At 52.4% G+C, this 12,562-nt stretch overlaps 3 protein-coding genes across 3 annotated transcripts; 1 reads left to right on the top strand and 2 right to left on the bottom strand.

Moving 5' to 3' along the window:
• Positions 1 to 205: 205 nt before the first annotated feature.
• RHO25_011199 (uncharacterized protein) lies at positions 206 to 603 on the bottom strand (the record flags this gene model as incomplete). Its single annotated transcript, XM_023601942.1, has 2 exons — positions 206 to 443; positions 491 to 603. 2 exons carry the CDS (start codon positions 601 to 603, stop codon positions 206 to 208), a joined length of 351 nt encoding a protein of 116 aa, XP_023451021.1.
• Positions 604 to 1,629: 1,026 nt separating this feature from the next.
• Positions 1,630 to 4,488, top strand: RHO25_011198 (uncharacterized protein; the record flags this gene model as incomplete). The annotated part of the gene is made up of 10 exons (XM_023601943.1): positions 1,630 to 1,971; positions 2,030 to 2,471; positions 2,529 to 2,599; positions 2,667 to 2,823; positions 2,878 to 3,123; positions 3,177 to 3,394; positions 3,451 to 3,483; positions 3,541 to 3,905; positions 3,976 to 4,375; positions 4,447 to 4,488. 10 exons carry the CDS (start codon positions 1,630 to 1,632, stop codon positions 4,486 to 4,488), a joined length of 2,316 nt encoding a protein of 771 aa, XP_023451100.1.
• Positions 4,489 to 4,974: 486 nt separating this feature from the next.
• RHO25_011197 (uncharacterized protein) lies at positions 4,975 to 6,689 on the bottom strand (the record flags this gene model as incomplete). Its single annotated transcript, XM_023601944.2, has 3 exons — positions 4,975 to 5,166; positions 5,222 to 5,892; positions 5,948 to 6,689. The coding sequence occupies 3 exons, from the start codon at positions 6,687 to 6,689 to the stop codon at positions 4,975 to 4,977; spliced, it is 1,605 nt and encodes a 534-aa protein (XP_023451101.1).
• Between the last annotated feature and the right edge of the window lie 5,873 nt (positions 6,690 to 12,562).

Genomic DNA, 12,562 nt, shown 5'->3' with positions numbered 1-12,562 from the left:
AGAAGGAAAGATCATTGCCGTGCTCTGAGGCTGTATGCGTTTTCCCTCGAAAATGCCCTCTGGATTTGTCAAAGCCTGAACTATTCTGAGACCCTCCTCCTCGCCGCGTTCGCACACTGTTCTTCGAATGGCCAGACTCTCGACCTTACGCTATGAGAGAGCCGACATCATGTATCGAAGCTCCACGCGAGAGCCTACTCCGGCGTCATGTGTGGCACTCAACTTGCGACACTGACGCGGGTCCATTCTCGTTCATTTCTCCCGTGGCTTGACTGTTGCCCGCTCTGCCGACTTTGCTCTCGCTCTTCGAGTAACCCAGCCCTGCTCCCTGCGCCTTTCTGGACTCTTTCGAACGTCGACGAGCGGCTTCTATCTTCGGGCGAAGGACTGGCCAGACGTACCAGTATAGTGGGCTCAGTATTACACGAGCCACGGTGAGATCGCTGTCCACTGTCAGTTCCTACATCTGTCTTCGCACCACTTTGCTTACATCCAGAGCCCCAACGGCCATCCCAGGATTCGTGGAGTATATCCAGTCACCAATGTGACAATCGCCGTAGTCGCAAACAACCAGAAGAAAGCCGCAATGCTTGCTCGTCCCATGGTCTTGGTTCAGACTCTCCTTCCTACTCACAGTGTCGGTATCTGGCTGTTTCCGAGGTCGCGTGGGACTGGAAGTATAAGACTGACAATGTGCAAGTGCGGAACGCTGGTGTTCATGGATCCCTGCACCATTCTCTTTCTTCAAGTTTCTGGGCACTGGCAATGAGCTAGGGGTGTACCCTTGTGGGCACGCACCTTATTTCGCGGATGCACAATTGCAGAGTATCACAAAAAACGATGACCTCAAGGAGCGAACATTGCACTTTGGCAGAATGACACGCTTTCATTCTGCGGTACACTGACTTCCGACAGGCCGACTTATTATCTCCTCATGACAGACCACAACACATATGCTATGCTCCGCCCAGCTTCACCTCCGCATCAACGCATACACGGAACTCTCGCGGCTGCTGCATACGCAGTCCACAGCGGTAATGGCTCTCCGCATTGCTCTGAGATCCAGCCATCATCTGCGTTGCATTTCTTATTGATGAATGAGTGATTAGCTTGCATGGCACTGAAGCGAGATTGAGCAACAGCTCAATTGGGCGCAAGCTGACATAAACAGAGTTCACAAACCTCACCTGGTCCTTGACAAGCTTTCAACCTTGGCAGGAACAGCTTCAGGAGCCGTGCAACCAACACTCAAAAATCAACCATCTCATCTCCGATATCGAACGGCATTCGCTGTGTCACTTCACCACACAGGGTGCAGAGCAAGAAAGCCATGCTAACGACCCATGAACTACCTTAAGCGAAGCATGGAACATCTAAACGAATGCCAGCAAGCAGAGCCTCGAGAATCGATCACGGCCGCCTGCCGGCAGCCAGAGCGATCCGTATCGCTTATTGCGTTTCTGTGGCTGCTGAGAAATTCTACCTTCTTCCCCCATACCCTACCTACAGACCAAGTCTTAACTTTACGCCCTTCCTCACATTGCGCGCACCTGTCGCAATCAACTTCTACTTGCATTCCTGTCACTCGTTCACTAAACATCTGCACTGCGGATGTAACATTGTACCATAATGCGTTTTCACAGATTGCTCGACTTTGCGCTTTTAGTTACCACGTTGGCAGTTCCAGCGCAGCAACACAGGCATGACGATACCCACAAGGTCGAAGACCATCATCACAAGCATGAAGGCACGAAGCGAAAGAGGCAGTGTTGCGACAACCTGAACCAGCCTGGCATCTATGACTATATTGTCGTAGGAAGTGGTCCAGGTGGCGGACCAGTCGCTTCCCGACTTGCTCGCGCCGGTTTCAGCGTTTTGCTTATCGAAGCTGGCACCGATACAAGCGGGTACCAGGACGTCCAAGTACCATCCTTCCATCCTCGAGCCTCCGAGTTGCCCAGGCAGCTATGGGTGAGTGCCAGTATCAGATTCTCAACGCTAATGCTAAACGCTCATGCTTCGACGACAGGCGTATTTTGTGGAACGTTACGAAGATCCAGTACAGCAGCTGCGCGACACCAAACAGGTCTATTTGGTTCCAGATGATCCTTCCTACTACGGGGCTCCATTCACGGGTGCTGGACACTGTCCTCCCGACCCTTTTGGAATCACCTATGTCCTGCCAAACGGCCGTTACTACACAGGCCAATATCCTCCTCCTGGGGCAATACGTCTTGGTCTGCTCTACGCACGAGGGTCTGCGCTCGGAGGTAGCACGCAAATGTCCGCAATGGCCATGGTCACACCTCACGAGGAGGACTGGGTGGGTCTTGGTGAGGTGACGGGTAATATTTCCACGTTCGATCCTCATATGATGCGTGAATACTTCGTCAAACTGGAGAACTGCAAGTACTTCCTCAACAGCGTACTCGGCCATGGCTTCAATGGGTGGCTGGACATTTCGCTGACGCGTGAGTTCTGTCTCTTGCTTGGCACCACTACCAGAGACATATTGACTTGACACGCAGCTCTTACACTGGTGCTTCGCGATTTGAAGCTTGCGTCTTTGATCGCCGCAGCTGCGTTGGCCGTAGGCAAGGTAAAGACCTCTCTGGCCACGGTCGCATCGACCGGTACAGCAAGGAGCACTATTGACAATTTCATAGGCTGGAGGCTTTCTTGGAGAATTGCTCACGAGTATAAGCGTCTTTGCGAACATCTTAGCAGCTGATCTCAACGCGCCCGGTCTCAGTAGAGATTACGCCGCCGACGTCTGGCAAGTACCAAATGCGGTCAGCCCGGATAGGCACAGCATCAGAAGTGGTAAGTAGGGCTTTGGAGTTATACAATTGTGTACATTGCTGAAGGTTTGTATAGGTGTCATCGACTTGATTCGCTCTACTGTACAAGAAGGCTACCCTCTCTATGTCCAGCTCGATACCATGGTGACGAAAGTTCTCATGGATACCAGCGGCCCCATCCCTCGAGCCTACGGAGTTCAGTATGAATATGGTCCGAACTTGGCCTACATGTCAACACTGTCAACGAAACAGCATGGTATTCCTGGCTATGCGTACGCAAGATACGATGTGATTCTTTCGGGCGGCGTGTTCGAAACACCGAGTAAGTTGCGTAGTCGAGTGCGCTGTATCGTTGACTTACTCACTCTTGTTCAGAACTTCTCAAACTTAGCGGTATTGGGCCAGCGGAGGAGCTGAGCTATTGGGGCATACCTGTCATCGCGAACCTTCCGGGAGTCGGTGCTAATATGCAAGATCGTTACGAGCTTGGTTCTGTTGGCCTTGCGACAACGCCATTTGCGGCGTTTAAGGATTGCAGGTACTCTGTCGAGCCAGATCCGTGCTTGGATGAATACAGAGCCGGCACAAATCCGGTGAGTATTGCTACATCACGTTTCAGTGGTGCGAGCCCGAGCTGACAGGTTTATAGGTCGACCAAGGGCCTTACGTGAGTAATGGATTGGTGAGTTGCTCGTACGCCATCGCCTTTTTACATCTCAACCACTGACCAATCCAACAGGCGGTCGGCACAACCCTGAGCACGTCAGTCAACGATGGCCCAACACCAGATATCTTCATTGTCGCAGTGCCAGCGTACTTTGCGGGCTATTACCCTGGCTATGCTACCTGTGCAACACTCGATGCCCTTCACTGGACATTCGTGATCCTGAAGATGAAGAGTCGTAATAATGCTGGCTATGTTCGTCTTCGCTCATTGGACCCTCTTGATCAAGCCGAAATCCAATTTAACAACTTCGCAATCGGTGGCGACCTGGACGCACAAGCTGTCGCAGAGGGAATTCAGCGCGCTAGAGACATCTACGACAGTGTTATCCCACTGGACGGCACTTTGACTGAAGTCGTCCCCGGTCTCCAATATCAAGGGTAAGTACTCGACCACGGCGTTCCCTACTTGTCACGTCGTTGAGCTATCATAAACTGACACTCCCGACAGAGCAGCTCTCATCCAATACATCCGCGACAACGCCTGGGGCCACCACGCCTGCTGCACGGCCAGACTCGGCGCCTACGGCGATCCTTTTGCAGTGGTAGACTTCGACTTCCGCGTGATGGGCGTTTCCGGCCTGCGCATCGTCGACGGTTCCGTCTGGGCAAAATCCATAGGTTACTACCCCACGGTTCCGCTGTACATGCTGAGCGAGCGGGCTGCCGACGTCATTCTTGGACAACAATCAGTGCCTCTGGGCCTGAACGACTTGAACAATTTCGAAGCCGGTGGTCCCGTCGGCACATTTGCTGCAGCGCTTGTGGGAACAGTGGGCGGACTTGCTGGTATGGGCGGTGACTCTGGGCAAGGTACAGGACTTTTGAACGGGCTGAAGGGTATCTTGGGTGTAAGTGACTCTCAATTGCCCCCCTTCCAACAAATATGAAGATACTGTGTTGTGTAACTGACCTCTCGAAGAAACGATGGAACGCATTCAGCCCTGCTGCATCCAAGCAATAATCCATCCTGCGCAGCGTTACATGCGCACGTCACACGATCGAAGAGTCACTATATAAGCTCGTCATCGATGAATCTCCGGAAATCACTCACAGATGTGCACTGTGCCGGAACGGCTTGGAAGAGATATCGAAGTATTCGATTGTGGCACTCGCTTTCAGTTGTGAAGAAAAATGCGGCACCATTCCTTCATGAAGTCACAGACGCCGTAAGGATCAAGCGGAGCGCCCTATCTAGACCACCGCCGTTATATACGTAGTGTAATATCTCTGTATGTAGCAAACAACGACATTGCAAAACCTTATCATATTTCAATGATTCAGAAGGTAAACAGAAAATGAAGTCTTGCGCGCCGGGAATAGTTTTATCGTGAAGAGGCAGAAAGAAGTGATTCTGTCCTCGTAGCGAACGTCTTCTCGTCGATAATGAAAGTGTTGATAGCTATAGTTACACCTGCGATTTCCACTCCTCGCTCGCGATACATCCCGCTCACTGAAGGTAAGGATTGTACGGCGTGCCATGCTGCAAAGCATACGCTAGCAGTCTCTTATTCGTACGCCACAGACACCATTTCAGAAGCATTGCGCCGCAAACACAGAGCCCCGCCATGGTGAACATCAGAATGAAAGCCATGATGTAGCGAGGCTCGTCAGATTGGATAAAGAAGTACGGGGCCATGACCTGGAAGCAATGGTTAGCAAATATAGTAAGATGAATGCAAAGAGGGAGAACATACATTGCCTGCTTGACCAAGAATATTGTTGATAGCGATGGAAGTACTCTTCTGCTCTGGGCTCTTCGACAGAGTGCCAGAAATCCAAGTCTGAATGAGAGGATTCGCGCCGAAGAGGCCGACGACGTAAATGAAAGACATGGCGTAGCGAGTGATGTTATGCGTAGTGGCCATACACACAATATAGCCGACCATTGCACAGGCAACAGGAGTTGCGAAATGCCAGCCACGGTCTTGCTTTCTGTCCGAGTGCCATGAAATGCACACAGCGGCAAAAGCTGCAAGGAAGTACGGCGGGAAGGTGATGACCAGGGTGACCACGCGCGAGTACCCGAAACCGCGGACGATGGCAGGGTAGAAGTTGGAGAAGCCATAAGCAGCCGAGATGGTGATGTTGATGAAGATGATGATCCAGAGTTTGTAATCCATGAGGGATAGCTTGACACCGCCCCAGATACTGGTCTTGATTTCGACTGAGGAAGCCAGTGTGACTCTGTCGGCGATGATTCGGGTCTCCGCGATACGTCGCATGTCCTCTGTCATGGTCCACATCGTGCTGCCGGTTCGTGAAGCTGGATAGTCTGGCAGCACGAGGCAAGCTACGACGCCGAAGACACCGCCACAAATTGCGAGGACGATGAACAGCCATTGCCAGCCAGCAACGCCATGTTTGCCTATTGAGTGGAATGTTAGCATCTGACTCAATAATGCTGTCCTGCACACACATACCTTCAAGAGAAGAAAACACAGCTGCAGCGATAAGCCCGGACAAACCATTGGCAATCGGCGTCCCGGTAGCCATGATTGCAATGCGGACACCAAGTTCGCGGCGAGTGTACCAGCAAGACAACAAGTAGATGGCTCCTGGAAAGAGCGGCGCCTCGACTAAACCCAAACAGAAGCGCACTGCAAGAAGTCCCTCGTAGCTTCTGACTCCAGCAACAGCGGCCGCGACACCAGACCAGATAAATGCACAGCATCCAAGGTACAGACTGGGCCGAACGTACGGGATGATCATGTTGGACGGCAGCTGACCGAGTACATATCCAGCGCTGAGAATCGAAACTGCGTTTCCGAATTGGTAGCCTGTGAGATTGAGGTCCTGATCCAGAGTGCTCAGGCGTGCTTGGCCGAGAGATGCTCGATCGAGGTAATTGGTGACATATAGGATCCAGAGAATAGGCACGAGTGTGCAGTCAAGCCGACGGACGAGTTTCTTCTCCAGAGTTCTCCAGTCGGCGATGCCCAGTCGGTCGATGATTTCCTCTGGACTGGGCAGCTCATCAGCAGAGAGGTATTTTGGCACATTCTCCAGCTCGATCGTGACACCATTTTCTTTCTTGTCCTTATTGATGATGGCATCAATGACCGAAGCACGTCGAGAAGGATTAGCTGATGCACGATTGACGGCTGAGCCTCTTCTGCTCTCCGGCGATTGAGCATCAGTCTTCTCGTTGGTTCCTCCTGACATACTGAGTTCTCTCGCGACTGTGCTGATGAAAAGAGGGAAAAGAGAACGACCGGGTGCTGAGGAGACTCAAGCACGCTCTGCTCGCGGCGGAGACAGTTATACTGCGCTCTCCAGACTCACTTACCCACTCAACTTGATACGACTTTCCCCATTCCCCACGGAGACGGTTTGCGGAGATGTGCGACCAAAGACCCATACTCAACGTGATGGTTACATTCTCACCCGGGGCATGTCCAAGAGTATCCCGTATTGCGCTCTCCACCAGCAATGCTTCGCCGATAGGTCATTGAAGTGAGAAAAGGTGGCAAATGAGATCAGGAACCTTGGCCATCTCTTGACATTGTACTCAAAAAGGCTGGCAAGAGCACAGAGTTGCAGAATAATCGGATTCGCGGGCTGGGCGACCAGTCTTACATATGAAGTCCTAAGACGCTAGACACCACATATCGATCATGTCTATGGGGACAATGCGGAATGGAGGAGCCGTAGAATCCCGATGTGCAAATCCGCCTCCAGTGGAAGGTGACAAGCCGCGGGATGTTGTGGAGTCCGCATACCACTCAGGTGATTTTTGCTTGGAAGTAGGGCGTGCAGCCCGTCTTGAGCAGCTTCGTATCCGCAATGCCTCGTTTGGTCGTCTCCCAAGAGATGTGGAGACTGTCTTAGCGTGGCTGTGCCATTCAGAAACTTCATCTGAATGGTGAACATGGTGACCATGGACTCACTTGGCAGGCGGCGGACTTCCTCTCGCGCAGATGCCATGGCTTGGTCAGTCCCATGTGCTTACTGTAGAATCCACATCGCGGTGAGCAGACCGGTGTCTCTCACTTTTGTATCATGCCCAATGTGCGGGCACTGCAAGCTTCAAGTCTTCAGGACGTGCCACCGGGCCGGACAATATGAACTTGTAACCCTCAGATTCGTCTTCGAATAGCTCCTTGTGCTTGGGGGGTAGAACATGAAGTTTTGAGGTTCGTGAATGTCGAAGAGGGATCGCCGACTACTAATATCAGTGGCTTGCCTTTACGGACTGATCGCGTTGTTGCTCCGTGATCGGAAGTTCACCTGCGAAGGCAGCGACATCGCAGTGGTCTGTTGTGGCAGGCGGAACGGAGTTTCAAGCAAATTGAGGCAAGAACATGGGAGACAATCTCTTCGCTTCTGATTGGCGCGATAGCACTCCACGCTAGCCGATAGCCCCATTTTTTGAATTGAATTTCATAGTACTGAATATTCAAAATCAGAATATACGACTCACGTCCAACGACAGAAATCAAGGAAACAAACAAGAACAGTCCATCAACAATTTCTGCAGCGGCAGCAACGCCCAATGCTACCTTCGATGACACCGACGGAACTCCAAAGTCGTTTGCACTGTGAACATATGTTGATTATTCAAACCGATTCTGATTATTCAAAATCCTATTCCATGCTCAGACGCTGTCTCGGGCGTACAGCAGGGCTCGCTGCTACTGCAATTACAACGAAAATGTCAGCGCCACCTTCTGGAGCAAGTTACTAAGTCTGAGAAGAGCGGCGGGGTTGTCAGTAGGTAGTCACTTGGTAGGTGGAACGGGACGATTTGGGGACTCTTCAGACGCGTCATTGAATCTTGATTATGATTGGCCTGATAAGAAACCACGCTAGCCGATAACCTCGAGAAGGTAGGCGGATCGAAACCGACTCGAGCTCTGTTCGTTTCTATAGTCAAATTCCAGCACACCTCATCTCCCATACCAGAGATCACAGCAAGAGATCGATATAGAAGAAGCTTAGAAGCATAGATGTATCTCCGTTTGCATAAAGGATACAGTAGGGTCATACAGAAGTTTTTTACATTGAGACAAGGACGGGGCAGACTGTTCAACAAAAGTACATTATGATGGATTTTGATCGTCCAGAGTATCGAACAAAGAACAGCAGACTGCGAGACAGGTAGGGTCTTGGCCTTGTCACGACTTCTTCGCTCGTGGGCGACTGCTCATCAGCTTCGCTGCCGCATCTGGATCGAAATAGAATTGTCCTCGCAGGTGCATACGTTGAGACTACGACTTCCATCTCCCCTCTTGCCTCTCATTCTCGTGTCTCGTTCTGCAAGTTGGAATTCTGATCGCCAGTCTGCAGAACCTACCATCCCTGCATCGCAGCAAGAATTCCCGTGGTCCATTGCATTGCATTGTATGGCTTCACTTCTATTTCCGCGTAAGCCTCTCAGCAGCTCATGCCAGCGATGGCCCCGGATTGAGCATGGCAGTCGTGCAGAGCGGTGAGAAGGATCTGATCCATCCGCTTGGGATTTCTCGGTTCTTGTTGAGGACGCGTCGCCGTTGAGCCTGCTGCTCAGCTGAAAGGGCTCGAGCTGCAATGCACGAAACAGGAAAGAGAAGAAGATGTGCAGTAGTTTAGACGGCGGAGCGGTGTGCCTTCACTTACACAGCGGCGTGGGAATTAAGGTTGTTGGGTTTTGCGTGTGCTCGATGCATGGCGTAGCGCTTCCTTCAACCAAACATGTGGTGATAAGCATGATGCATCTTCGTCGGTGCTGCTTCCGTTCGCAATTGCTATCCAGGTCGCTGGGTCTTGCCTGCCTTTGGACTTTCTCTGCTGCACATTAGCGGAGCGAAGAGCGGTGACGGTAGAAGAGAGAGAATGTATGTGTAGTCGAAGTCAAGTGTATTTACGGCAGCGAACCGAAACCGACCGACTCACAGATATCCATCTGTGGCGTACGCCTCTGTACCCTGCAGATCTGTCGCGCTTTCGTGGCGCACAGTGTGCACAGAGCAGAGATCTCCAGAGAGTGAACGTCACTCATCATATGTAGGGAAGCGAATAGCGCTGCCAGTAATAAGTGACCTCACCTCTACCATTGTATCGGTAAGCAAAGCAGAACATGACTTGCCTCATCAGATAAACAAGAATTGGACGTCTTCATTGCTTGTGTTGTCAATCCGATCGATGTCCGCGCCTACCACACCTTCCCAGCGGTGTCGCAACCGGCGGGCAGGACGGCACGCGTCAGTGTCGTGCAGCGAAAAGAATGGAGCCTTACCATCATACCATGCGCACTCCACGGCGTCTGTACGGAGCAAAATGTGCCTTCGACATGCAGGTACCTGTCCGCGCGAATCTCTCACATTTTCCAGTCGAACAACACACCAAAATCTCTCCAGGCCAGCTTTGCGGCCGCATATGCAAAAAAGAACTCGTCGGGTCAAAGCGACTTGGCGAATACTTCGAGTGGTAGAAGTGATGTCGATGATGTATGTGCAGCCCACGGGATCAGCGGGTGGCTGTCGGCACTGAATCGCGAGAGTTCAGAAGCACCCGCAGAAGGAAGTCTTCCGGCAACGGCAACGGCAAGCTGCAAATATGCAAGCTGCCGAAAACCTAGTTTAGGACTTTTGCTCTGGAGGCTGGTAGTGTAGCCAGGTTGGTCGGGTACGCACGGTGAAGAGTATAAACTATTGAACTGCATGTGGGTGAAGGTAAGTCGCCGGCTGCTGGGCCGAAGATATTCTGTTCGGTTCTCGGGCTGTGTACGAGGCCGGTCTGCTGGCAACGAGATGGGATAGAGTGTAGCGAAAGTGATGACACTCGATCGTTGAGAGTACATACAGTAGATTCGGGTCCATGGGTAGCTGAGTTGACAAAGTCCCTCTAAGCTCATCACAAGCTGATCGAAAGGTGAATTGCAGGGAAAACTTTCTCAAAGTCGACTTTCGATTGGCTTCTGGAGACAAATACTCGTCAAAGCTGATGCACGAAGTATTGTTTCACCCTATAGGTACATCGCATACGCTTGCCTGTAAGGAGTCGATCATTTCTAGAGCCGCATGGTTGAAGCAAATGCATGTCTACGATTGGTCGTTCGTTTTCTGCTTGGTTGCTGGTTGTTTACCAGCCCTGGATAATTTTGTAAACTTTGACATGCACATCGGGAGCCTGGCTCTTGACCGCTTGTGCGGTTGCTATATACAGTTCTTGCTTGCGTCTTCTCGGTTGCTGGAATTGGGCAGCAAATGTCGGGCCTGCATCCGACTTGGTGGGAGATGTGGACTTGCTGCTTGTTCAAGACGTCTTCTGGTAAGATCGGCCGTGCACTGCACTTTCTCCGCATCCGTGTTTCGAACCCCATGGCGTTGCTGATGTCGACTCGAGCTTATAGTGATTGAAGGGTCCGAATTGTGGCTATCGGGAGGTTTCTTGAAGCTGATCCGCAACCGGAGGAATCCGAGAGACAAGGATATGTGGCTCTGTCATCGACAATGTGAGGTTGATGCCTGCTGGTTGTCACTTTGCACAGCCCGCGGGCGCTCAAGCGGTTCCCATGTAAAACAGGGCAGCTATAGGGCAACGTGCAAGCAATTTCGCTGTCCGTTGCTATTGTTGTGAGTTCCAAAACAGGCAAGTTTGAACGTGATGTCAGATTCGTGCGTTCTAGACATGAGCTTGGACGACAACAAGATCCACTGAGGGGCTAGGTTGAGCAATGCTGCTCCACCCCAGGCGATCAGCAGGCGATGGCTCCCATATTATCGTGGAGAGCCAAACGGAGGGTTCAACGATCATAGCGCTTCTGTAGCGCCTTGAAAGACTCGCAGAGAACAAGTTCACGTCGGAGCGGCATCCGACGAGTGCTGCAGACCAAGCGATGCAATGCCGCATGTGATTGATGTTCGATGGCAGGCGAGTTGCAGCTTCCGTGCAAGGAACAAAGTCGGCGGCTCCACAAGAGCATGGTTCAAATACACGTTGAGGCGCACAAGAAGGATCGCGCTCGGTGGAGTACGAGCGTGGAGGGTCGCACACAATAGTGCTGTGCGGTGCGACGTTGAAAATGCCTCTCGTAATGATGAATGTGTTCAGCGCCCATCGTACGGCGAAATGCTGGCAAAGCATTTCGAGCGTTTAGTCAGTGAGAGAAGGTGGAACGTATGCAAAGTGACAAAAGACGTGCATGCGATACATCACAATGCCCTGGTCGTGAACTCACCTAGACCTGGCGATTGAACTGGTAGCTGGGAGCTGCTGTGGACGTGAAGTCAAGAAAAGCTCAACGCCTCAACCGCATACAGGTCCGAACAATTGGTGGTGAGACGTCGAACAAGTGCTGACGCATTGGGGTTGACGATCAAACCGGAAAGGTGATGCGTCGCGCCAATATGAGGTGCATGCAGGCCCTGCGGTCAGCGCTGCAACTCCGGTCTCGTGGGCAGCACATATGTAATGCGGTGCCTGGGCTGTACAGACCATGGGTCACATGTGTGGTCATGAGATCGAGTACTGCTGTCAGCGGTGTTCGCACTGCCCGTCAGCGCATGTCAGAGGTGTCGCCGAGTCCGCTACGGCGACTGGCTACGGCATGAGGCTGAGGAGGAAGCGTGAAGATAGCCGCGGCTGATGTCGGTTCCCAGTTCGGGGGCATTGTGATACTTGGTGCTCCGGCGTCGAAAAGCAGGCGACCCAAAAGGGAGGGGAGTTGGGTGTGGGCGATTCTTCTAGGCTGGTGGTTGGTGCTCCCACCGGTGTCTCGGATCTCGCAGTCAGCAGGCAGCGTGGTGCGACGACTGTGCTCGATGCTCGATGCGCTCGACGTAGCTGCGAGTGGAAGCGGCGGACGGCGCGGAGACGTCGGCGCTTCTCGCGACGCGTCGTCGCCGCTGACCTCCACCACAGCACTCCGCCGTCGACTCCCAGCAGTGGAGATGAGGGTCCGTTCTTGTGGGTGAAGCTGTTGGGCGGGCGCGTTGGTGACGGGATTCCTGGTGTCAAAAGATTCAGGAGGCCTCCGTCCGGTCGACTTGGCCGCGCTTCGGCAGGGAGGACAGCCCGGTCGTGTCGACCTCATCGCACCCCGGCCCTCGTCGTCT

The sequence above is a fragment of the Cercospora beticola genome, chromosome 7, assembly GCF_033473495.1.
Source record: "Cercospora beticola chromosome 7, complete sequence".
Classification (NCBI taxonomy): Eukaryota; Fungi; Ascomycota; class Dothideomycetes; order Mycosphaerellales; family Mycosphaerellaceae; genus Cercospora; species Cercospora beticola.
Note: the sequence above shows the minus strand (reverse complement) of the source record. Positions and strands in the feature narration are given on the sequence as shown.